The sequence below is a fragment of the Panulirus ornatus genome, chromosome 63, assembly GCF_036320965.1.
Source record: "Panulirus ornatus isolate Po-2019 chromosome 63, ASM3632096v1, whole genome shotgun sequence".
Classification (NCBI taxonomy): Eukaryota; Metazoa; Arthropoda; class Malacostraca; order Decapoda; family Palinuridae; genus Panulirus; species Panulirus ornatus.
In genome coordinates this window covers 15028236-15055618 of record NC_092286.1, presented here as the reverse complement: position 1 = coordinate 15055618, position 27383 = coordinate 15028236, and the positions used below count along the sequence as shown (strand labels likewise).

At 42.9% G+C, this 27383-nt stretch overlaps 1 protein-coding gene across 4 annotated transcripts in view; it reads right to left on the bottom strand.

Moving 5' to 3' along the window:
- Positions 1-27383, bottom strand: part of LOC139745838 (uncharacterized) — a 239931-nt gene that overhangs the window by 104968 nt on the left and 107580 nt on the right. For 3 of the 4 annotated variants that reach the window (XM_071656434.1, XM_071656437.1, XM_071656435.1), the window contains exon 4: positions 25427-25559. In XM_071656434.1, coding sequence (XP_071512535.1) covers positions 25427-25559 — 133 coding nt within the window. The remainder of the gene's footprint in view (positions 1-25426; positions 25560-27383) is intronic. The other variant, XM_071656436.1, reaches the window with a different exon arrangement.

Genomic DNA, 27383 nt, shown 5'->3' with positions numbered 1-27383 from the left:
GTACTCTCCTATTGCTCTCTTCCTTTTCTTCCATCATTCAACCATTTTTTTTCTCCCTTCTCAAGTCATCTTTCTTTATCCAGTACCTCCCACCTTCCTTTCTTTCTTTCTCTCGCACGATTGGTTCTTTCTCATCTATCTCTTCCCTTTCTTCATCTTTCATGACTCTCGAGCTTTACCATTATATTACAGACGTTCAGTACACGATGAGGACCATTGCACAGGAGCCGAGGATGTAGGAAGACAAAGCATAAATGAATTTCTGTTGTCCCAGTCACATGTCTGCCTTCCAACACTGGCGCTTCCCAGGAGGTGTTGGTGGTGATGGAGAGAGAGAGAGAGAGAGAGAAAGAGAGAGAGAGAGTGGGGAAGGGAGGTATTATAGACAAGCTCAGGCGACTCGCATATGACCCCAGGGACAATATTACCTCCTCACCCACCACCACCTGCTGTGACCTGACCTCTGACGTTAAGGCTTAAGCTTCGTCTTATCTTTATCTGATGACCCCACCATATTCATGACCTCATTACAATCTGTTAGGTTAATAGACAGATGTCTCTAATAGATGATTTTTTTCTTTTTAAGATTAGATTCATAAAACTTCCTCCCTCGGCATAAGCATTTGTAATGAAAACAAGGCGAGCGTTTTTGTATTCATTTACATATTTAAAATTAACATGAAAATGGATATTTTTTTTTTTCGTGTCCAAATTTAGCCTCTCGTCTATACTTCTTGTTTCACCAGTGTATATAGTTTTTGTCTAGACAATCTAATCAATTTGATATAGATGTAGATATCTATCCTTTATATATATCTAGTTTTGTTTGTTTATTAACAAATCCTCTAATGGATAATACACTTTCTAGTGTTACATTTGCTCATATTTATGGGTAATACGATATCTTTAATTCTTTTGAAATTCTGAGAGTGAGAACAATGGTTTCTAATGTCGTCATCTCCGATTTTTTTTCTTAAAGATTTTAGGTATAGTTGATCCTTTGTATATTTAGGTTTGTTTGATAGTGACATACCCCTCTGGAATATATATTTTCTAATGCAGCATTTTGTCCAACCTGTTTTTCTGTCAAGTTTTCTTTGTATTTTTTTTTCTTTTTGCAATTTTCATGACGGGAGAACAATGCCTTACTCTGTCATCATTTAAGATGCTTGGCCTGGGTGCATGAATCTCTCTCTCTCTCTCTCTCTCTCTCTCTCTCTCTCTCTCTCTCTCTCTCTCTCTCTCTCTCTCTCTCCCACCTCCGGTCCGTTGATACGAGCATTGATTATCAACCATTTCAGGTAAGACGGACTCTCGCAAATCTGTGTAAACCATATACGTACATTAGCAATCCTGTCTTCCAACCTACCCAATCAAGGGTTCCTGTAGCTTCAAAGCTGCGCAAAAATCAGGAGCAGGGAAATGCCGGACTCCTTTGAAGTGAGAAATTCTCGACGTATTAGTCGCTCCATTCGACGAGCAGGAGATATACACAAGTGATATATATATATATATATATATATATATATATATATATATATATATATATATATATATATATATATATATATATATGGATTACGTGTTAATTGACAGGCGTGCGAAAGAGAGACTTTTGGATGTTAATGTGCTGAGAGGTGCAACTGGAGGGATGTCTGATCATTATCTTGTGGAGGCTAAGGTGAAGATTAGTATGGGTTTTCAGAAAAGAGGGGTGAATGTTGGGGTGAAGAAGGTGGTGAGAGTAAGTGAGCTTGGGAAGGAGACCTGTGTGGGGAAGTACCAGGAGAGACTGTGTACAGAATGGAAAAAGGTGAGAACAATGGAAGTAAGGGGAGTGGGGGAGGAATGGGATGTATTTAGGGAATCAGTGATGGATTGCGCAAAAGATGCTTGTGGCATGAGAAGAGTGGGAGGTGGGCTGTTTAGAAAGGGTAGTGAGTGGTGGGATGAAGAAGTAAGAGTATTAGTGAAAGAGAAGAGAGAGGCATTTGGACGATTTTTGCAGGGAAAAAATGCAATTGAGTGGGAGAAGTATAAAAGAAAGAGACAGGAGGTCAAGAGAAAGGTGCAAGAGGTGAAAAAAAGGGCAAATGAGAGTTGGGGTGAGAGACTATCAGTAAATTTTAGGGAGAATAAAAAGATGTTCTGGAAGGAGGTAAATAGGGTGCGTAAGACAAGGGAGCAAATGGGAACTTCAGTGAAGGGCGTAAATGGGGAGGTGATAACAAGTAGCGGTGATGTGAGAAGGAGATGGAATGAGTATTTTGAAGGTTTGTTGAATGTGTCTGATGACAGAGTGGCAGATATAGGGTGTTTTGGTCGAGGTGGTGTGCAAAGTGAGAGGGTTAGGGAAAATGATTTGGTAAACAGAGAAGAGGTAGTAAAAGCTTTGCGGAAGATGAAAGCCGGCAAGGCAGCAGGTTTGGATGGTATTGCAGTGGAATTTATTAAAAAAGGGGGTGACTGTATTGTTGACTGGTTGGTAAGGTTATTTAATGTATGTATGACTCATGGTGAGGTGCCTGAGGATTGGCGGAATGCGTGCATAGTGCCATTGTACAAAGGCAAAGGGGATAAGAGTGAGTGCTCAAATTACAGAGGTATAAGTTTGTTGAGTATTCCTGGTAAATTATATGGGAGGGTATTGATTGAGAGGGTGAAGGCATGTACAGAGCATCAGATTGGGGAAGAGCAGTGCGGTTTCAGAAGTGGTAGAGGATGTGTGGATCAGGTGTTTGCTTTGAAGAATGTATGTGAGAAATACTTAGAAAAGCAAATGGATTTGTATGTAGCATTTATGGATCTGGAGAAGGCATATGATAGAGTTGATAGGGATGCTCTGTGGAAGGTATTAAGAATATATGGTGTGGGAGGCAAGTTGTTAGAAGCAGTGAAAAGTTTTTATCGAGGATGTAAGGCATGTGTACGTGTACGAAGAGAGGAAAGTGATTGGTTCTCAGTGAATGTAGGTTTGCGGCAGGAGTGTGTGATGTCTCCATGGTTGTTTAATTTGTTTATGGATGGGGTTGTAAGGGAGGTAAATGCAAGAGTCCTGGAAAGAGGGGCAAGTATGAAGTCTGTTGGGGATGAGAGAGCTTGGGAAGTGAGTCAGTTGTTGTTCGCTGATGATACAGCGCTGGTGGCTGATTCATGTGAGAAACTGCAGAAGCTGGTGACTGAGTTTGGTAAAGTGTGTGGAAGAAGAAAGTTGAGAGTAAATGTGAATAAGAGCAAGGTTATTAGGTACAGTAGGGGTGAGGGTCAAGTCAATTGGGAGGTGAGTTTGAATGGAGAAAAACTGGAGGAAGTGAAGTGTTTTAGATATCTGGGAGTGGATCTGTCAGCGGATGGAACCATGGAAGCGGAAGTGGATCATAGGGTGGGGGAGGGGGCGAAAATTTTGGGAGCCTTGAAAAATGTGTGGAAGTCGAGAACATTATCTCGGAAAGCAAAAATGGGTATGTTTGAGGGAATAGTGGTTCCAACAATGTTGTATGGTTGCGAGGCGTGGGCTATGGATAGAGATGTGCGCAGGAGGATGGATGTGCTGGAAATGAGATGTTTGAGGACAATGTGTGGTGTGAGGTGGTTTGATCGAGTAAGTAACGTAAGGGTAAGAGAGATGTGTGGAAATAAAAAGAGCGTGGTTGAGAGAGCAGAAGAGGGTGTTTTGAAATGGTTTGGGCACATGGAGAGAATGAGTGAGGAGAGATTGACCAAGAGGATATATGTGTCGGAGGTGGAGGGAACGAGGAGAAGAGGGAGACCAAATTGGAGGTGGAAAGATGGAGTGAAAAAGATTTTGTGTGATCGGGGCCTGAACATGCAGGAGGGTGAAAGGAGGGCAAGAAATAGAGTGAATTGGAGTCATGTGGTATACAGGGGTTGACGTGCTGTCAGTGGATTGAAGCAATGCATGTGAAGCGTCTGGGGTAAACCATGGAAAGCTGTGTAGGTATGTATATTTGCGTGTGTGGACGTGTGTATGTACATGTGTATGGGGGGGGGGGGGCCATTTCTTTCGTCTGTTTCCTTGCGCTACCTCGCAAACGCGGGAGACAGCGACAAAGTATAAAAAAAAAAAAAAAAAAAAAAAAAAAAAAAAAATATATATATATATTCCTGAGTCCACAGAGAAAATGAAACGATAAGTTCCCAAGTACACATTCGTGTAATAATCACATCATCAGGGGAGACACAAGAGAGAAATATACGTCAGTTGATATACAACGAAGAGACGTAGCTAGGACGCCATTTGGTTAAATTTGCGATCCTTTCCAATATATATATATATATATATATATATATATATATATATATATATATATATATATATATATACTTATTCGCCGTTTCCTGCGTCAGCGAGTTAGTGTCAAGAACAGATAAAATATTACACTCCCTCAGAACTCCTGCCAGAGTTACTTTCCTGGGGAGGAAGGAGAGTGAAGGAAGTAGACTCCTCAAGATCTCTTATAAACAAACCACCTGTTCCACTGTGACCTCCACCTCGCCTCGCCTCGCCTCGCCTCGCCTCGCCTGTCGTCCACCCCACCAAAAGTAATCGTTACGAGGTTACGAACCAAAGATCTCTGATGAACGATCACCCGTGGCTTCGAACCCACAGGCGTTTCGCTCATGCACAACAGTACACACAAAGTAGCTCCAGCGCACTCACGCCTTAACACGTCCAGTAACCTGTTCTTCGTAGCAGATCCCGTCCAGCCAAATCATCGAATAACCATCTATCAACTCGTAAGGGAAATAGAATTCTTACACCTGCCACACACATCTATGGCCTATACTACAAGATCTCCTCTTACCCCAACAGACTCGACTGCATTCAAGCTTATTCACACCTGCAGTGCTTCGACAAGCACTAAACAATTGTACGTTCTCCGTTAAACTCATTTTAGAGCCTGATTCCACCAGATATATGTCCAACTGAAGCTAGATTCCGGAGGCAAGAACGAGGTACACTTTCTCGTCTAAAGCATGGGCGCCAAACAACTCTTCAGCAACGGAAAACGCGATTCAACCCATTTCGCAACCCGTCTTGCACAACATGCAGCCTCCCATGCCGAAGACGCTGAACGCCTTTCTGTATCTACTGCAAATAGACAACAGATAACATCACTGCGCTCTTAACATAGGGTCCTGCAGGGGCTTCGTGGCTCGCCTCCTAAAACGGTTAGGGAGTCCCTTAAGAGGAAGTCATTTGAGGTAGTGTATGTATGTGTGTAATGAACCAATTGTACGGTATGGGTAGGGAGCTTTACGTTCGTAGGCCCCCCCCCCCCTGATCTTTTGAACTTTATCATTATGTAGCTTTTTAAACCTATGTATACCGTCATCATCATTATTATTAGCGACAGTATATTTCATTTATTTTCTAGCCTTACACTACAGAAGACCTTCTTTACATCTTCCTTTTAAAATGTTTTCTTGTTTCATTTGTTATGGATCATGATTATTCTATCCTTTGATCTTGTGAAGAATTGTTCACTGTTGACATCATTCAACAGATTAGTTTAGAAACTTAAAGAGTCGTGTTCAGGTTACTCCTTACTCTTCTGTATTCCACTGTATACACAAGAATGGCCATTAAGTTCTTACTGTAAGTCAGTTCTTAGTCCTAGTAATATCCTTGTTTCCCTCCTTTAGACCTTTTCCATATTGTTTCTTTGATCTTCCTTGAATGTAGTTAGAAAATCTAAGAAGGATATTCTAGATCTGTCCTGATATACGATGTGAAGATTCAAGTACTGCTAAAGGAAGGGTCCTTGCCACTTGATAGATGTCCCTCTCATACACAGATTCCTGCAGTTGAGTTCCTGCAAGATGATACTTGTATTGACGTTTTCTTTCACTTTTTGTCCCATTTTCATTACTTCGTATTTCACTCGGGTCGATTTTCATCAACTACGAACCGGATCAGCTTTGGAATTTGTCTCGATCCCCTTGTAAATTGATGCAATCCTCCTATCTCTTTTCTCCTCTCATGCCCTTGGTCTCATCCTCAAACATATCCACAGAAGAATTCACTCTTACTGGCAAGTCTTTTATATATAAATGAAAAAGAGCAGTGGTCCCTGGAATCCCTCACCCATCTCGACATGGTTCCTCAGACATTCGTCCTATATTCTGACATGCGTCCTTTATTCTATGACGTGCGTCCTTTATTCTCTGACATGCGTCCTTTATTCTATGACGTGCGTCCTTTATTCTATGACGTACGTCCTTTATTCTCTCATATGCGTCCTTTATTCTCTCATATGCGTCCTTTATCCTCTGACATGCGTCCTTTATTCTATGACGTGCGTCCTTTATTCTCTTATATGCATCCTTTATTCTTTAACATGCGTCCTTTATTCTCTGACATGCTTCCTTTATCCTCTGACGTGCGTCCTTATTCTGTGACATGCGCCCTGTATTCTATGACGTGCGTCCTTTATCCTCTGACATGCGTCCTTTATTCTATGACATGCTTCCTTTCTCCTTTCTCTGACATACTTCGTTTATTCACTAACGTGCGTCCTTTATTCTCTGAGACGCGTCATTTATTTTTCTGACATGCGTCTTTTGTTCCCTAACACTACTAAAGTAGTCATTAATCCATCGAAGGGATCTGCACTTCTTCTTTACTTACCTCCTGTGTGGTACAAGTCAGATGCTCTCTAGCAGTCCAGACACACACACACTCTCCGCTTCACCTTTCGTCTAAAACGGAGCTGAGTCGTGTTATAAGAGTCTAAAGAACTTTGTTAAGCATGATCCCCTATTCTGTGATTTCGTGTTGGATCTCACTTTAATAGTTTCTCTTTTGCCACCCAGTCGCTTTCTTAATATCTGTCCCAATGTTTAGCGCATCATACTCGCCTGCAGTTCAGCATAATTTCTCGGTCGTCTTTCCTAAAGAAAGGTACGATATTCACCGTCTTCTTCTGCTCCCTTTACTGCTTCATTGTTCTCCGGCGAAATCTTGAACAACACCTCATGCATCCCGTCAAGCCATCTGCTTATATTTCTTCTTCGGATACGACAGGTCTTTCGATAACTTCTTCTTCCCCCCATTTCATCTCACTGATCCCACTTTGATAACCCTTCTCGAATGTGTCTACATCAACTTCATTTCCTCTGATTCCCTGAGCCTGACAGATACCTTCTGATGGATGGTATTGGATGATCTGATGCCTTGTCCATTATATTCTTTTCTAAAGTTTGTCTGCTTCCACCTTTTCATACTCTGTTACACACACACACACACACACACACACACACACACACACACACACACACACACACACACACACACACACCCCTTCATTGCTTTCTCTACATATGTATGTGTGTATCCTATGCAAATATATTAGAGCAATATTCTGTACACCAATATATATATATATATATATATATATATATATATATATATATATATATATATATATATATATATATATATATACTTTTTTCATTATTGCATCAAGCAATATAGTGTCGCTTGGAAGAAAATTATGGAAAAGTTTGGAAGGGAAATGGCTGATCTAATTAACAACTGGTGGCCGACTTTTGCAACCTCATGAGACTAGAGTCGAAAACAATTTCCCTTTGCGTCTCGCGATGTTCTCTTAGTTACCAAAGTCCAGTTTTATTGTGATGAACTTCTGTGTTATGGGCCCCCCGAAAATTACCCGGATTCGCCACCGAAAACTCCGGATCCGTTTTCATGACTGACATTTTACATTTTGGTGAATGTTCCTTTTTTTTTTTCCTTTTTTTGTTCGTTTCTTTGTTTGGTTAAGGAAATTGATCATTTTAATGCTGGACCTTTGGGTACTACTTGTGTGATTTCTCTCTTAGCTTGACACAGTGATGGTGTGCCAGTGAATAGAGTATAATGTTATACGAGAATACAGAGAATGATATGAAAATTAAACCTTCAGTATGGACGGTCACTCCCATTGCGCAGCACCTATGATACACACAGGAAATTCCCCTTCCACACCAGTACGCTCAACACAGAAGAAACACAAACTGAATGCTCTCAGAACACTAACTGGCACCATGGAAAAGAATCTCTCAGCTTCCTCTGCAAACAAATCCTCCGCTCCACTCTAAACTATGCCTCACCTGCTTCGTCGTCCACCCTCTCACAAGTATATGTAACAAAAGCTGAAAAACACACACAAAATGCACCACTTAGAACATTAACTAGCTGCCTATCAGCGACAAACACACACCAAATTACACAGTAAAACGAAGAACCTCCCAATACAATCGAACCTCAACATCTTCAGATCTCTGTTCTTTGCGAGATCACTGGACCCCTTTCATGCAAAGCTCTCCCATAAGTAAGAGCTGCTAAGGAGAAATAAAGAACTTACCCCTGCCTCATTCTTCAGCAACCTCTGCTTCGAGACTCCCTACAAACTCCCAAGCGAATAAAACACACTGAAGTGACCTGACTAAACACTGAACTAGCCTCTCTCTTAACTCGGTCTTAAACACACCCCACCAGACAGACAGACACCCATCCAAAACCACACACATTCCGACCATAAACGTGACACACACTCCCATCTACGTCTGGGTCATCACCCGTCCCTGCTACACTACAAACACCGATTCAACCCATCCCAGGACCCCCTCCTGCCCACGAGGCAAGTACTATAACCAAGGCTGTGAACACCTACTGCTCAGCTGCCTCGCACTTCCCCCTACGTCAACACACACACACACACACACACACAACCCCACTGCTCAGTATGACTTGTGGTCCAGCCCGGTGGACGTGGTCGGCTTCCTGAGCGCTGCAGGCGGTCCATAATGATAGAAGGGACTCCTAGGGTAGGATATAGGCACACACACACACACACACACACACACACACACACACACACACACACAGCTATATATACATACTTTCCATACATCGGGATTTCCCGCGTTAGCGAGGTAACGCCAGGAAAAGACGAGGACATTTCTCAACGGGGATATTCATACTTGGATAAGTCTTCAGTGGCCACTGTCGTTACGTCCTGTGCTACAAAGAACATTTCATCTCAGTTGGGATTTATACATAACCTCGTAGAAATGAACGCAACCGAGCTGCACTGTCTTATTAAGATAACAGCCTAGATTATCTGTGAGTTACGCCGTCGACTTACACAGATAACCCACCACCACACAGAGCGGTAGCAATGGCTCAGCGACGTCTCACTTTAACATTAAGACTCCAGACGCTATTTATATAAACCCTTGTACCCAGCAGTAAGAAGGCCCTTGGAGGAGGACGACTTGATGACCCTTGGGTACAAGAGTACGACCCTAGACCACGAAGGGGACGACCCTTTGATGCAATCCCTTGACCTTTTTTTCTCTTTTTTTAGTAGAATATTTAAACGACTATATCCACGAGTTTAAGCCCTTGTGTTTAAAGCGTTTATACCGCTGTACGAGACAGGGCTGACGTGTAATGTAGTGATGTACTATATAATAAGCATGCGACGCACAAATACGGTTCATTCTTTGACGGACGGACGTGCGGGAAAGACCAGTATCCCGGGTCCTTCCTGACTCGTTGTTGTTTTGGGACGGGCGGGTCACACAGACGTGCAGAACTCTTCCTCAACGCGAGAGCGCACAACGCGATCTGGCGCACGATGCCGTGAGGACCTTCTCAGATTACCGAGTGGTCTGGTCTGGTCTGCTGCCTTGGGAGTGCTCTCTCTCTCTCTCTCTCTCTCTCTCTCTCTCTCTCTCTCTCTCTCTCTCTCTCTCTCTCTCTCTCTCTCTCTCTCTCTCGGAGGAATATGGCGTCTTGGTAACACGATACGCTCACCGGGATTGCTGGTTGTTTAATGTTCGTATTTCCTCCAGCAATATGATATATATATATATATATATATATATATATATATATATATATATATATATATATATATATGTGTGTGTGTGTGTGTGTGTGTGTGTGTGTGTGTGTGTGTGTGTGTGTGTGTGACAGCGAAAGAATGGACGTGAGCCAATGAGACCTTTTCTTTGTCTGTTCCTGGCGCTACCTCGCTAATTCGCGAAACGGCGAATAAACATGAAAGAAATATATATATATATATATATATATATATATATATATATATATATATATATATATATATATATATATATATTTCGGAAGGCCCAAGAAGAGTCTGAGATACACAGTGCTCGTGATTAAACACCAGGTCGGTGATGGTATGACCTTTGTAAGTCCTTTGATGTCGAGCTGGGAACACAGGCTCTGTATCCTCCAGCAATGCACGACACAGTGTTTACCAAAGGATGAAATGTGGATTGTGCGATTTATCTCTCTATATACTGAGTGGTGGTGGGTCTCACTTGTCCTTTTGTCTCGCTCAACTGTCTTTGGATAAATCTTTATCCTTTGAGATGTATCGTTATGGAAAGCTTTCTTCTTTTTTTTTCAATCGAGTGTGAGTTATTTTGTGTGGATTAATGTAGGTTTTGTGTCGAGTTAACTGAGACAGCAAGGGTAACTGATGTCCTATTCAAGCCTGTCTCATTGACAGGCGAGGTAGCGCAAGGAAACAGACGAAAGAATGGCCCAACCCACCCACATACACATGTATACACATACACGTCCACACACGCATATATACATACCTATACATTTCAACGTATACATATATATATATATACATGCACAGGCATATACATATATACACATGTACATAATTCATACTTGCTGCCTTTATTCATTCCCGTTGCCACCCCGCCACACATGAATTGACATCCCTCTCCCCCGCGCGCGCACGAGGGAGCGCTAGGAAAAGACAACAAAGGCCACATTCGTTCACACTCGGTCTCTAGCTGTCATGTACAATGCACCGAAACCACAGCTCCCTTTCCACATCTAGGCCCCACAAAACTTTTCATGGTTTACCCCAGACGCTTCACATGCGCTGGTTCAATGCATTGACAGCACATCGACACCGGTATACCACATCGTTCCATTTCACTCTATTCCTTGCACGCCTTTCACCCTCCTGCATGTTCAGGCCCCAATCGCTCAAAATCTTTTTCACTCCATCCTTCCACCTCCAATTTGGTCTCCCACTTCTCCTCATATATTTTTTCATACTATTTGCCATTTCCCGCGTTAGCGAGGTAGCGTTAAGAACAGAGAACTGGGTCTTAGAGGGAATATCCTCACCTGACCCCCTTCTCTGTTCCTTCTTTTGGAAAATTAAAAAAAAAAAAAAACAAGAGAGGGGAGGATTTCCAGCCACCCGCTCCCTCCCCTTTTAGTCGCCTTCTACGACACGCAGGGAATACGTGGGAAGAATTCTTTCTCCCCTATCCCCAGGGATACCCTATCCTCATATATATATATATATATATATATATATATATATATATATATATATATATATATATATATATATATATATACATACCTTAGCTTAAGCCAGGTATCCTGTTTATCGACCAATCCCGAGAGAAGGATGAACAGCTGGGTTGACTGTGGACCGGCTCCTGTACCCTATGCGGGTTCAACCCCGGATGATCCGTGATTGAGTCACGGTGAGCAACGCTAACCCGTACACCATGAAGGTGGGCGGGATATGTAAAAAGAGTCCTTTTGTATGGGAGAAGGACGGGTGATGAGAGTGATCTATGACCAATTAATCATTCCTTTGAGAAATACCTCATTATTACGTTGTAGGCTAGCACTTCATTTTGAGTTAGTACGGTGCTCTATTGTCTATGTGTAGGACAGTTCGATGTAGGAAAAGCTTATTTTCGTGTAGGTAGAGCGTATTAACAGGTAGGTATAGCGTATCAACAGGTAGGTATAGCGTATCATCAAACGGGTACAACGCATTATCTTGCAGACATAACGCTCTGTCATGCTGGTATAGCGTTATCATGTTGGTATAGCGTTATCATGTTGGTATAGCGTATTATCATGGAGATATATCGCACTGCCATGCAGGTATAGCGTATTGTCATGGAGATATAGCGCATTATCCACGGAGGTATAGCGCATTATCATATAGGTATAGCGGAATACAGTTTCCTTCATATTTGGTGGCAAAACTGTTCAAGTAAGACCCCCGTGTGAAGGAGATATTAAAGCTATTGCAATATGTGCCTCATGGATCAGGAGAGAAAAAAGAAAGGACTTAGAGAGAGATAGAGACAAAGACAAGCAGAAAAGCGCGAAATCACGACATATTTTACCGGTGGGAACCTTTGGCGGGGAGGAGGAGGAGGAGGAGGAGGAGAAACCTTCCTCACACACACTCATCACGCTGCATCCACCGCTGCCTAGAAGCCTCTGACAACTGAGTGATGGGAGGGACGGCACGGCTGACTGACCGCCCGGGCGGCCGTCCTCCCCCCCGCGTCCGCTGTCGCCAGCCAGGCGCTGTTACGGCCGGCAGCCAGCCACCCCCACCGACATCATAACCTCCGTGTAACGTTCGCACCCATACCATCCGCGCCAGGAGATGAGTCTTGATGATCATGTATCTAGCTCCCACTCCCCCATCACCGTCCTTGCAGATTGGGGTGAGAGGTTCAGGTGATTGGATGAAAAATCTTCCAGCAGTCAAAAACTTGGCTTAATATCCGCAAGCCGAGATCACATTCGAAGTACTGAAGCTTAAGCAGCTTATTTATACTGGAACAGAGATCATATCATTGTGAAATATACGTAAGTGGTTCAGCTGTAAATGATGATGAAGGACGATGTATCGCATTAGCTCTACAAAAAGCGAGGTAGCGCTCATGTATTCCTTGAAAATTGATGTATTGAAAGAAATCGGCAACGACACAGTGACGTCCCATCTGATATACACTGATGCTTCTGATCTACTGATCGATGCTGACCAGATACTGATTCGATTTTAATATATATATATATATATATATATATATATATATATATATATATTTTTTTTTTTTTTTCATACTTTGTCGCTGTCTCCCGCGTTTGCGAGGTAGCGCAAGGAAACAGACGAAAGAAATGGCCCAACCCCCCCCCCCCATACACATGTACATACGTCCACACACGCAAATATACATACCTACACAGCCTTCCATGGTTTACCCCAGACGCTTCACATGCCTTGATTCAATCCACTGACAGCACGTCAACCCCTGTATACCACATCGCTCCAGTTCACTCTATTCCTTGCCCTCCTTTCACCCTCCTGCATGTTCAGGCCCCGATCACACAAAATCTTTTTCACTCCATCTTTCCACCTCCAATTTGGTCTCCCTCTTCTCCTCGTTCCCTCCACCTCCGACACATATATCCTCTTGGTCAATCTTTCCTCACTCATTCTCTCCATGTGCCCAAACCATTTCAAAACACCCTCTTCTGCTCTCTCAACTACGCTCTTTTTATTTCCACACATCTCTCTTACCCTTACGTTACTTACTCGATCAAACCACCTCACACCACACATTGTCCTCAAACATCTCATTTCCAGCACATCCATCCTCCTGCGCACATCTCTATCCATAGCCCACGCCTCGCAACCATACAACATTGTTGGAACCACTATTCCTTCAAACATACCCATTTTTGCTTTCCGAGATAATGTTCTCGACTTACACACATTTTTCAAGGCTCCCAAAATTTTCGCCCCCTCCCCCACCCTATGATCCACTTCCGCTTCCATGGTTCCATCCGCTGACAGATCCACTCCCAGATATCTAAAACACTTCACTTCCTCCAGTTTTTCTCCATTCAAACTCACCTCCCAATTGACTTGACCCTCACCCCTACTGTACCTAATAACCTTGCTCTTATTCACATTTACTCTTAACTTTCGTCTTCCACACACTTTACCAAACTCAGTCACCAGCTTCTGCAGTTTCTCACATGAATCAGCCACCAGCGCTGTATCATCAGCGAACAACAACTGACTCACTTCCCAAGCTCTCTCATCCCCAACAGACTTCATACTTGCCCCTCTTTCCAGGACTCTTGCATTTACCTCCCTAACAACCCCATCCATAAACAAATTAAACAACCATGGAGACATCACACACCCCTGCCGCAAACCTACATTCACTGAGAACCAATCACTTTCCTCTCTTCCTACACGTACACATGCCTTACATCCTCGATAAAAACTTTTCACTGCTTCTAACAACTTGCCTCCCACACCATATATTCTTAATATATATATATATATATATATATATATATATATATATATATATATATATATATATATATATATATATCCCCAGGGCCATTCCCTGGGGATAGGGGAGAAAGAATACTTCCCACGTATTCCCTGCGTGTCGTAGAAGGCGACTAAAAGGGGAGGGAGCGGGGGGCTGGAAATCCTCCCCTCTCGTTTTTTTTTAATTTTCCAAAAGAAGGAACAGAGAATTGGGCCAGGTGAGGGTATTCCCTCAAAGGCCCAGTCCTCTGTTCTTAACGCTACCTCGCTAATGCGGGAAATGGCAAATAGTTTGAAAGAAAAAGAAATATATATATATATATATATATATATATATATATATATATATATATATATATATATATATATATATATATATATATATTCCATACTATTCGCCATTTCCCGCGTTGAAATGTATAGGTATGTATATGTGCGTGTGTGGGCGTTTATGTATATACATGTGTATGTGGGTGGGTTGGGCCATTCTTTCGTCTGTTTCCTTGCGCTACCTCGCTGACGCGGGAGAGAGCGACATACACCCACATACATATGTATATACATAAACGCCCACACACGCACATATACCTACCTATACATTTCAACGTATACATACATATACATAGACAGACATATACATATATACACATATACATATTCATACTTGCTGCCTTCATCCATTCGCCGCCACCCCGCCACACATGAAATGGCAATCCCCTCCCCCTGCGTGCACGCGAGGTAGCGCTAAGAAAAGACAACAAAGACCACATTCGTTCACATTCAGTCTCTAGCTGTCATGTATGATGCACCGAAACCACAGCTCCCTTTCCACATCCAGGCCCCACAAAATTTTCCATGGTTTATCCCAGACGCTTCACATGCCCTGGTTCAATCCATTGACAGCACATCGACCCCGGTATGCCACATCGTTCCAATTCACTCTATTCCTTGCACACCTTTCACCCTCCTGCATGTTCAGGCCTTGATCGCTCAAAATCTTTTCACTCCATCCTTCCACCTCCAATTTGGTCTCCCACTTCTCCTCGTTCTCTCCACCTCTGACACATATATCCTCTTTGTCAATCTTTCCTCACTCATTCTCTCCATGTAACCAAACCATTTCAAAACACCCTCTTCTGCTCTCTCAACCTCACTCTTTTTATTACCACACAGCTCTCTTACCCTTTCATTACTTGATCAAACCACCTCACACCACATAATGTCCTCAAACATCTCATTTCCAACACATCGCCCCTCCTCCGCACAACCCTATCTATAGCCCATGCCTCAAAATCATATAACATTGTTAAAACCACTATTCCTTCAAAGATACTCATTTTTGCTTTCCGAGATAACGTTCTCGCCTTCCACACATTCTTCAACGTTCCTAGAACCTTCGCCCCCTCCCCCATCCTGTGACTCACTTCCGCGTCCATGGTTCCATCCGCTGCCAAATCCACTCCTAGATATCTAAAACACTTCACTTCCTCCAGTTTTTCTCCATTCAAACTTACCTCTCAATTGACTTGTCCCTTAACCCTACTAAACCTAATAACTATGCTCTTATTCACATTTACTTTCCACTTTCCTCTTTCACACACTCTTCCAAACTCAGTCACCAACTTCTGCAGTTTTTCACCTGAATCAGCCACCAGCGCTGTATCATCAGCGAACAACAGTTGACTCAATGAGATAGAGATTATGGAGATTAGTCAGCATGGGACATAGATAAATGTATATAGATAAACAGACAAAACAGACCTGGTCGACTGACTGATAGACAAAGGTTGGGTCACACTGGAGTGGTGGTAGACTACAAGAGAAAACGGGATAGCAGCAGTACGTCCATTTTCTTTCCTCCCCGCGTCAAACACGAGAGCTTGTTGCAACACTTGCACACACACAGCGGAAAAAGAGAGAGGGAGAAAAAAGGGGAGGGAGAGAGAGAGAGAGAGAGAGAGAGAGAGAGAGAGAGAGAGAGAGAGAGAGAGAGAGAGAGAGAGAGAGAGATTCACGCAGGAAGGAAGGGATGGAGGGAGGATGTGTTGTGTGTGTGTGTGTGTTTGTGTGTGTGGACTAACAAGCGGTGAAAAAAAAAGGAATTTTCTCCCTGCACGCAACAGCGATCCGGAGGTAGCCTTCTGCAAGCTGGTGCCCTGCTGCAGTCTCTCACTCTCGCGCTTCGAGAGAGAGAGAGAGAGAGAGAGAGAGAGAGAGAGAGAGAGAGAGAGAGAGAGAGAAAGAGAGAGAGAGAGAGAGAGAGAAAGAGAGAGAGAGAGAGAGAGAGAGAGAGAGAGAGAGAGAGAGAGACTTGTGTGATCGTCAGTCGAAGATGCAGAGTGCGGTCTCGCTAGCGAACTTCTCACTTCAAAGGTGTCCACGCTAAACACACCCCCTCCTCCTCGCTGCTGCGTTAGCGCTGCTTCGGGGAGTGGAGGCTGAGCTGCTGTCGGGTGAACCCTTAGGTTCAGAGCCCCAGTACCTGTCTCTGTGAACTGACAGCTTAACGAGCTGCTGCAGAAGGCGATTAATGATGTGACAGCAACGAAATAGTAAACTAAGGTCTCCAAAAACACTAGGAAAAGCATAGACGCATCCTTGATTTATAAGGGATTTTTTTTTTGTAACGCATAAACACACACGCACGCACACACACACACACACACACACACACACACACACACACACACACACACACACACACATATATATATTTATTTATATTTATTATACTTTGTCGCTGTCTCCCGCGTTTGCGAGGAAGCGCAAGGAAACAGACGAAAGAAATGGCCCCACCCCCCCCCCCATACACATGTATATACATACGTCCACACACGCAAATATACATACCTACACAGCTTTCCATGGTTTACCCCAGACGCTTCACATGCCCTGCTTCAATCCACTGACAGCACGTCAACCCCGGTATACCACATCGCTCCAATTCACTCTATTCCTTGCCCTCCTTTCACCCTCCTGCATGTTCAGGCCCCGATCACACAAAATCTTTTTCACTCCATCTTTCCACCTCCAATTTGGTCTCCCTCTTCTCCTTGTTCCCTCCACCTCCGACACATATATCCTTTTGGTCAATCTTTCCTCACTCATCCTCTCCATGTGCCCAAACCACTTCAAAACACCCTCTTCTGCTCTCTCAACCACGCTCTTTTTATTTCCACACATCTCTCTTACCCTTACGTTACTCACTCGATCAAACCACCTCACACCACACATTGTCCTCAAACATCTCATTTCCAGCACATCCATCCTCCTGCGCACAACTCCATCCATAGCCCACGCCTCGCAACCATACAACATTGTTGGAACCACTATTCCTTCAAACATACCCATTTTTGCTTTCAGAGATAATGTTCTCGACTTCCACACATTCTTCAAGGCCCCCAGAATTTTCGCCCCCTCCCCCACCCTATGATCCACTTCCGCTTCCATGGTTCCATCCGCTGCCAGATCCACTCCCAGATATCTAAAACACTTATATATATATATATATATATAAGTCCACGGAAAAAATGAAACACGATAAGTTCCCAAGTGCACTTTCGTGTAATAATCACATCAGGGGAGACACAAGAGAGAAATATAAGTCAGTTGATATACATCGAAGAGACGAAGCTAGAACGCCTTTTTTTTTGTTATGTATAGCGTTAATGAGATAGCTCTGATTAGGGCTTCACCTGCCCGTGCCGTCTCAGTTAACATAAAAAAAGAGAAAAGAGAGACAAGCTTCATAAAGAAATAGAATAAAGTAAAATGAATTGAAAATACCTAACACAAACCCAAGTCATGTACTGGGAAATGAGAAAAATTGAGGAGCTTTCTTCGACTTTCATCGAAGAGTTTGACCAAACAAACTCCCGAATCTTATCAGTGAGTGTAGCAGGGCAATACATTCAAAGTCAAATGATTCAGGGGCGTGGGTTGAAACAGTTTCTGATTAACAGAACCGTCAATAAATCAACAAACGCAGGAATGAAGAAGAGGGATCTTCCACTCCAACCGCAACAGTGGAACGGAAGAAGCTTCAGTATTAGTTGTAATATTGATATCAAGCGCAGACGTAGATGAAAGTTTAGAAGGACAATTTGCAGCTGACAAGTGAGTGAAATAACAGCATCAGAGAACCGGAGAAAACACCGACATAGTATATAAATGAACAGAAAAGAACCTGATGGAGTTCGAAGGATTACTATTCGAAAGAAACAAGTCGTGAACCGATTCTCCAATATAATGAAACCAACACATCAGCCCCATCAAGAAGAAAACATTGAAAGTAAAGTCAGCGTCAGAGATTCAGGGGTCAACATGAAGGGAACGTAATATCTTGAATTCAACAGCCACATTCATAAGTCAGTAACCAGGGGTATTGAACGACCACAAAAGGTGAAAACTCTTCGAACTCATCCATTTTGAAAGAGTAAGAGAAACTTTGATTGACTATATATATATATATATATATATATATCATCCCTGGGGATAGAGGAGAAATACTTCCCACGTATTCCCTGCTTGTCGAACAAGGCGACTAAAAGGGGAGGGAGCGGATAGAGAAGGGGGCCAAGTGAGGATATTCCCTCAAAGGCTCAGTCCTTTGTTCTTAACGGTACCTCGCTAACGCGGAAAATGGCGAATAGTATGACAAAGAAGAGATATATTTATATATAACAGCTCAATCAATTTCAATGTCCAGAGGAGCGAAAAACATACTTATTTTTGCATGAAATACTACACAGTCCAGTATACACTTATTTTCATACGAAGCGAAACTATAGTATCACCACTATATATGTGTATTTCAATAAAATCGAATTCATATTCCCATAAACTCGTTGCCTGGACGCGCTCCTTAATCATTTCTGTAAGTGAATTGTGTATGTCCCCCGCGAACTGCCCGAATAGGAGTCTTCTTGCAATATTCATACCTGTGCCAGGCTGTATTCTTGCTGTGAGTATTGTCCTGTACGTCTGACATGAAGGATAGCATGGCGTTGGTGGCCGCGTGCTGAAGAGGTCAGAGGAAGCTCACTTCAGGCTACGACTGGAGTTGAATTGATATGAACTGTTACGAGTACAATGGGTCATGTCTCGTGGGTGTTGTTGCACAAGCTGGCATTACGAATGAGAATTATCCCAGTATTATTCACAACAGCCAATGTTACAAGGGAAAGATTGTGTGTGTGTGTGTGTTACCGGACTCCACATGCTCGAGGTCACACACTGAATAGAAAGTCATCTTTGGCGAGGCCGTATCACTGGGGGTACCGTCCCGTCAAAGAACTTCTCGTTACAGAGGAATCTACATTTACCAGCTGCTGAAAGTCGTTTACCCTTTGGCTGCAGGAGCCTTTAGAAAAATTTATTAGGTAATTATGAATATATATATATATATATATATATATATATATATATATATATATATATATATATATATATATTTTTATATATATATATATATATTATAATATATATATATATATATATATATATATATATATATATATATATATATATATATATATATATATATATATATATATATATTCCTATGAGTCCACGGGGAAAATGAAACACGAAAAGTTCCCAAGTGCACTTTCGTGTAATAATCACATCATCATGGCAGACACAAGAGAGAAATATAACAGTCAGTTGATGTACATCGAAGAGACGAAGCTAGGACACCATTTGGTAAACATATATATATATATATATATATATATATATATATATATATATATATATATATATATATAGGTACGAGATTTTCTCTCAAATATGTTTCATTGAATATGACTGCTAATTCAGTGGTGTAACTCTTCTTAGGTATGCAGTTACACAACTAAACACGACGCACCGTTTCGTGACCCCTTTCAGATTATCAGGTGTAAGGACAGAAGGGCATGATGGAAGTATAAGTACAAAAGTCGAAAAGATCCAAAGAAAAATCATCGACCAATGAGAGATCAATATGGTGGGTGGATGACGGACTTAGATTAGCGGTGGGTGCTATTATGTGACGTCACCAGTACTCGCCCCGCTCTCGCAGGGAAAGGTCATATGTCGAGCGCTAGGTAACACCAGAAGATCGTCAATCTCTAGGCATTCAGGTGGGCAGCGATCAAACTCAATAGGTCGACGGCCGAGGGTTGCCTGAGGTTTCCACCCCAAGGAAAGTACGGTAAATAGTGGGGTTATTTGGAGTGCATTGGACAATGATTGTATACCGCTGGCCTGTCCTGTACCTTGATGATTTATGAAGGGATTAAATTCTCTTGTGTACGTGGCTTATGCTATATGGTCTGGTAGAGTCGTATAAGTATTATGACGGCATAGGTACTTTCAGGTTTACAAAACTACAGTAAACAAAACCAATGCACCTATGAGAATATAATCCCTTCATTAATTATCAATTTACAGGACAAGCCAGGAATCGTCAAGTATTTTCTATCATACCCGAGATGACCACACTTTCTGCTTCCATCGGACCTCTCCAGGGTCGGAGACCTTAGGCAAACCTCCCAACCATTGACCCATTGAGTTTGACCCCCTATCCACCACACTAGCACGAATGAACTCCGAGGGAACACGGTCTACGGATTAACATGCTGTCTACGTCACCACCCTCATCAGTAATGATTCGTGATTCATTTCTGCTTGGTTCATTACAGTGTGTTGTATCATTTGTAATCAACTTGACTTAGAATATGGAGTGTTCGTGTGCCTGAAAAGTTCATGTATTTCAAGAATGAAGTGAAATTTTATATAGGACATCAGATTCTCACAATTTCGGATGAAGTAGAAGGTGCTGTGAGAAAAAAATCGAATAGAAACAACAGAAAGCCGTTTTTTCAGTTCCTTGGGTTAAATCCTCTAATTTCTTCGCTGTTTTCTTCTATCATTTCGTTTGAAAGAATTCTATTTACATTTCTTTGCATTTCCTTTTCCCGCGGTCGCTCAGAGCTCGTTTCCCCCATATCTCAAGCCATGTTGACGAAGTCTTCAGAAGTCGCGGTGATCTTGCTTGCTTGGCATCTGACACAGATCCACATGAATGCTCAGTTGATGATAATCGCCCAGTTCTCTGTTGATCAGCTAATCCGTCTCTTCAGCGCGCGTGTTGACTTAGCGGTGGAGGAGAAAAAATGAAAGAAAAGTCGAGAAAATAACAGAGAATGTAAACGAGGTCGTTCAAGGTGAGAAGGAGAGAGAGAGAGAGAGAGAGAGAGAGAGAGAGAGAGAGAGAGAGAGAGAGAGAGAGAGAGGTGCGAGTGGGAGGAGAGGCGAGGCAACGGTGCAACAACATGGAAATGTAATTCTATTTTGTGTTGGGTTGGCGTTGTTGTTGTTGCTGTTGTTGACAAAGGCTCCACTTTATTTGTAGCCGGCCCGTCCTTACCAGGCCTCCCTCCTCCTCCTTCTCTCTCTCTCTCTCTCTCTCTCTCTCTCTCTCTCCTTCCCCTCACCATCTGGTTGTTACCGTTTTCTCCTCTTTTTTTTTTCCCCTTCTATCAAGAATTTTCCCCGGAAAGACACGTGATGTTCTCGAGGGCGACAGGGGAAATCTGCTTTGTGTTCCTTTCACGTCGCGTGGGCTGAGAGTGTGTGTTAAGAGAGACCAAGTTCTGAAGCTCTGGTGTTGTCGTGTGTGTGTGTGTGTAGGTCACACCTGCTGGGAACAGCGGGAGCGGCGAACCTCTTGGTGTCAGGACGGCAACGTCGATTGCTGTGCATCCAGAGCTAGTCAGTTATCACAACGCTGATGACGTTGGTGTCTGTATGGCATACATTATATATATATATATATATATATATATATATATATATATATATATATATATATATATATATATATATATACTAATACATATTCGCCATTGACTGATTAACGAGGTAGCCTTCATGAACAGATGACAGAGGGTTAGAGGAAAGTATTCTCTCTACCCTATCCCCAAGGAATATATATATATATATATATATATATATATATATATATATATATATATATATATATATATATACTGCGAAAATGAATGAATCTGAGAATCGTGGAATTTCTCGGTTTAGCAATGGACAGGGACAGTCAGCTAAAGTATGCGTTCAAATGGAGAGAAACTGAAGGCAGTGAAGTGTTTTCGATACCTGGGAGTGGAGGTGGCATCGAATGGAACCATGGGAGCGAAGTGAGCCATAGGGTGGGTGAGGGGGCGGCGGCTGAGTTCCATTAGCATTACAGCAATACGCACCACCGCTAACTTAAGCGCCTTATCTACAATGTAGCTCTTGGCTTCCCCATCAGACACAGAGCGGTGTTAAGTCCCACTTGTCACTACCTTGGTTCACCAGCTTATGGTATGGTGCAAGGCGACTCGGGTAGCGAAAGCAAATCTTTGTCATACGTTGTTGTCTGAGACACAACAAATTACGGGCTTCGTAAGGGGTTGTGAAACGCTTGTAAAACGCATCCCCCACACGGTCCTCCTCAAGGCTGACATACCTCGTTACTGGGGCTATCGTGGAGACGACCCTCGCTCATCGAGTTCACCATTTTTGTGGTTGAATATTATGAAAACGTCCGATCTCCCTCAACACTCGGTAGGAGTACAAAATGCACTTAGAATAACCCCTCCTCCATACCTCCATACTTCTCTCGTCCGGCAGACAAACGTGCGCTCATCCCACCCAGAGGCAGACGGACGCTTGCACATCCCACCCTGAGGCAGACGGACGCTTGCATATTCATTCTTTAAACACACTTGTTGGCGAGGTAGGCTGTTTATGTCTCTGGCTCGCATGTGAAGAAGCGTCACAGAGCCGTGATGAGATCTCCTCAAAGTATGCATTAACTGGCAACGCTTTCAGAAAATATATGCCTCATGCATGAGTTCTCACCTTGGACAGTGTGGTGGGAATTAATTCAAGAGGGACAGTAGGACATCCCGATCCTCTACTTTGCATGATGAAGTATCCGATCAGGGGAGATGGTTGTACCTTCAGACACCAGACAGCTATTACGCACCCATGTCTTTGAGAAACAGATCTAGTAACCAATGAAGGCTAGTACACAGTGCCTTGGTCATCCAAAGGACTCGTATTCTTTCTTTTTTTAACAGTAGTCGAAATGATATGGGCATATAAGTCTGCTCGCACCGTAGTCATGTCGACTGAAACGACGTCAAAAAAAGTAACAGAAAAGATAGCAAGGTATAACAGGGACTGTTTCGAGTTCCTCTGGTGTTTGGTAGTACCAGCTTTAGAGTGGAGAGATTATGAAATGATATAAAACTACGGATGATGGAAGAGATTTCAGTAGGTTCACTCTACGAGGATGGAGGAGGATCCATAACGGCAAAACCTCGTATGGTTGGTCTCTAAAGTGAAACTATGGGATACAGGCAAGGGCCATGGTACTTGCAAACGGGTCATGAGAACAGTTGCTGAAATGACTGAAACCTGTGAGCAGAGAGGGGGAAAGAACGTCATCATGTCAGATGTTTGAAAAGAAGAGATAGCAGGAGAGATGATAAGGCGGAGAGCTTTTGATTCCATCGCTGCCTAAAGAGAAGTGGAAGAAGAAGAACTAGTGACATTCAAGTAGTAACTCATACGAGGGCGAACATGACCTCCAGTAGATACGGAATATCTTCCCAGATGAAGAACAACCCCAGCTTTTAGGAAGCCGATTTTGTGATGTTTAGTATGTGGGAATTTCAGGACAGAGAGGAGAATATGGTAATTGTCCAACAAGTGTTTGTTATTCCAGGGATGGATTGTAGTATTTTGAAATTTGATACTAGGTTTCGAGGGAAATGAAGAAGAAATATGGGTTAAAACTGTGTTTTGAAACTCGAAATTAACCACTTCATTCCAGCCCTGTCTGCAGATGATGCTTAGAGTCCTAACTAAGAATGCAATTTTGTTCAGTGCGAGAAAAAATAATGAACATCAGGATGATATAGGGAAGGAAAGTGAACTGAGCTGTTGAAACTGGAATCACCGGATACAGATGAATTTGGTTACAGGATAAAGAGAGATGAGAATTCATGAAGAATGGAAAGAGTGGAGACGATAGAATAGAACCCTGAAGGACACCACCGTTGATAGAACAAGAAGCTACATACATCATCAGCTTCTACTGCGACGACATATCTAGGGAAGGTAAACCCTGTACTGAAGAAAAGAGAAGGTCAGAAGAGGCAAAGGTGACGCGCTTCCTCAGCAAAGACTTGTGCCAAATCCCCTCAAATGATTTGGAAATATCGAGGGCAATGGCTAAAGATATACTACTGACCATAAAAGACAAGGACCACAACTAGGGATCGTCCAGCAGTTTCCGTCCAGTCATGAAACAGACAAGCCGGGGATAAGTCCTCATCGTTTCAACTCCCGGTGCCTCAGTTGTCGTATTTCTCATTTCCATCACCTCGTCGAATGTTACCTTTGTTCTCTGAACCTCGTTCCATCCCCAACACCGCCTTACCCTTTTTTTTTGTGCGTAAGACCTATTCCCGTCCTTTAGCAGAGTACTTTCGTGCCTATGTTCCGTTGCCTCTTTGTGTCCCATCTTTGCGTGTTTGTCTTCACCCCTTTGCCTTTTTGTACCTCACCTCTATGCTTATATCCATCACCTCAACTCAGTATTGATGTCTCGGTTTAGTTGCCGCTGTTCAAGCTTCTGTTCCTATTGCCTCACCGCTGCTTCAGGGTCCAAACTCACTCCTCCCCCTCACCTCCTAACGACCCAACCTCTGTGTTTCCGTGACAGCCTTTCAACTCGCCCTCTTGTGCCTCACCTCTGTGTTTCCGTGACGGTTCCTCAACTTACCTTCTTGTGCCTCACATCTGTGTTTCCGTGACGGCCCTCAACCCCTCAACTCACTTTCTTGTGCCTCACATCTGTGTTTCCGTGACGGCCCTCAACCCCTCAACTCACCTTCTTGTGCCTCACCCCTGTGTTTCCGTGACGGCTCCTCAACTCACCTTCTTGTGCCTCACCTCTGTGTTTCCATGACGGCCCCTCAACTCACCTTCTTGTGCCTCACCTCTGTGTTTCCGTGACGGCCCCTTCAACTCACCTTCTTGTGCCTCACCTCTGTGTTTCCGTGACGGCCCCTCAACTCACCTTGTACCTCACCTCTGTGTTTCCGTGACGGCCCCTCAACTCACCTTGTGCCTCACCTCTGTGTTTCCGTGACGGCCCCTCAACTCACCTTGTGCCTCACCTCTGTGTTTGTGCTTCATGTCGCTGACCTCTTGGGAGAGGTCCTCGCGGCTGCTGTTCGTCTTCGTGCTGAGGGAGGAGCACCCATTGCTCATGCCGGGCAGGTGCTGCAGCGACGTCGCCTGCAAGGGAAGACAACAAGAGATGAGGTTATTCTTCTGCCGAGGTTTGGTTTGGTTAGGCTGGGCTAAAGCGTAGCGCTCGCCGCAGCAGGATTTAGAGGTGAGATTAATATTCATGCGAGTTACGTGTTCTTGAGTGTTCCGTGTGAGGTGGAAAGAGAGAGGGTGTGTGTGTGGGGGGGTTTTATGGAGTGAATGCTATCAATACCCTGTGTGGGTGAGGTGGAAGGAGCTGGTAACAATGTGGACCAGGAGAAAAGGGAAGTTGACAGCCACTGAAGTTTAGGTTTACTATTTACGCGGCGTCGTTAGTAACCAGTCCCAATACCGGGTTCTTACCTGGTCGATGGTTGCCTGCTACTTATTACCTGAGAGAGAGAGAGAGAGAGAGAGAGAGAGAGAGAGAGAGAGAGAGAGAGAGAGAGAGAGAGAGAGAGAGAGAAATATTGCCACTCGGGTGTTTATGGTAATGAATTTTTAGTTTCAAAATTGTAAAGTACATATTGCCATTCATAGATTAGTCTTTATGTTTGGATTAGAATATCACCAGCGGCGATTATTCAAGATAATGATAATGAAACTATTTGCCAACCTCATTATGACTTAAAAGTATTATGAATTAACAATATCAAATCACCTCATTCATTACGATGGCTTGATTAAATCAAGTTTTTTCATCGATGGGAAAGAAATTATGAATATATATATATATATATATATATATATATATATATATATTGGAAAGGATCACAATTTAGCGCGTGTTCAAGTACATTCCTATGAGTCCACGGGGAAATGAAACACGTTAAGTTCACAAGGGCACTTTCGTGTAATAATCACATCATCAGGGTAGATTAAAGAAGAAATGTAACAGTCACTTGATATACGCGCTAAATTGTGATCCTTTCCAATATATATATATATATATATATATATATATATATATATATATATATATATATATATATATATATATATATATATATACATATATATATATATATATATATATATATATATATATATGTATGTATATAGATAGATAGATAGATAGATATTGGGAGGTAAGTTTGAATGGAGAAAAACCAGAGGAAGTGAAGTGTTCTAAATATCTGGGAGTGGATTAAGCAGCGGATGGAACCATGGAAGCGGAAGTGAGTCACAGGTTGGGGGAGGGTACGAAGTTTCTGGGAGCTTTGAAGAATGTGTGGAATGCGAAAACGTTATCTCGGAGAGCAAAAATGGGTATGTTTGAAAGAATAGTGGTTCCAACAATGTTATATGGTTGCGAGGCGTGGGCTATAGATAGCGTTGCCTGGAGGAGGGTGGATGCGTTGGAAATGAGGTGTTTGAGGACAATATGTGGTGTGAGGTGGTTAGATCGAGTAAGTTATGAAAGGGTAAGAGAGATGTGTGATAATGAAAAGAGTGTGGAGAGAGCAGAAGAGGGTGTATTGAAATGGTTTGGTCACATGGAGAGAATGAGTGAGGAAAAATTGACAAAGAGGATATATGTGTCAGAGGTGGAGGGAACGAGAAGTGGGACACCAAATTGGAGGTGAAAAGATGGAGTGAAAAAGATTTTGAGCGATCAGGGCCTGAACATACAGGAGGGTGAAAGGCGCGCAAGGAATAGAGTGAATTGGAACGATGTGTTATACCGGGGTCGACGTGCTGTCAAGCGTCTGGGGTAAACCATGGAAAGTTTTGTGGGGTCAGGGTGTGGAAAGGGAGCTGTGGTTTCGGTGCTTTATACATGACAGCTAGAGACTGAGTGTGAACGAATGTGGCCTTTGTTGTCTTTTCCTAGCGCTACCTCGCGCG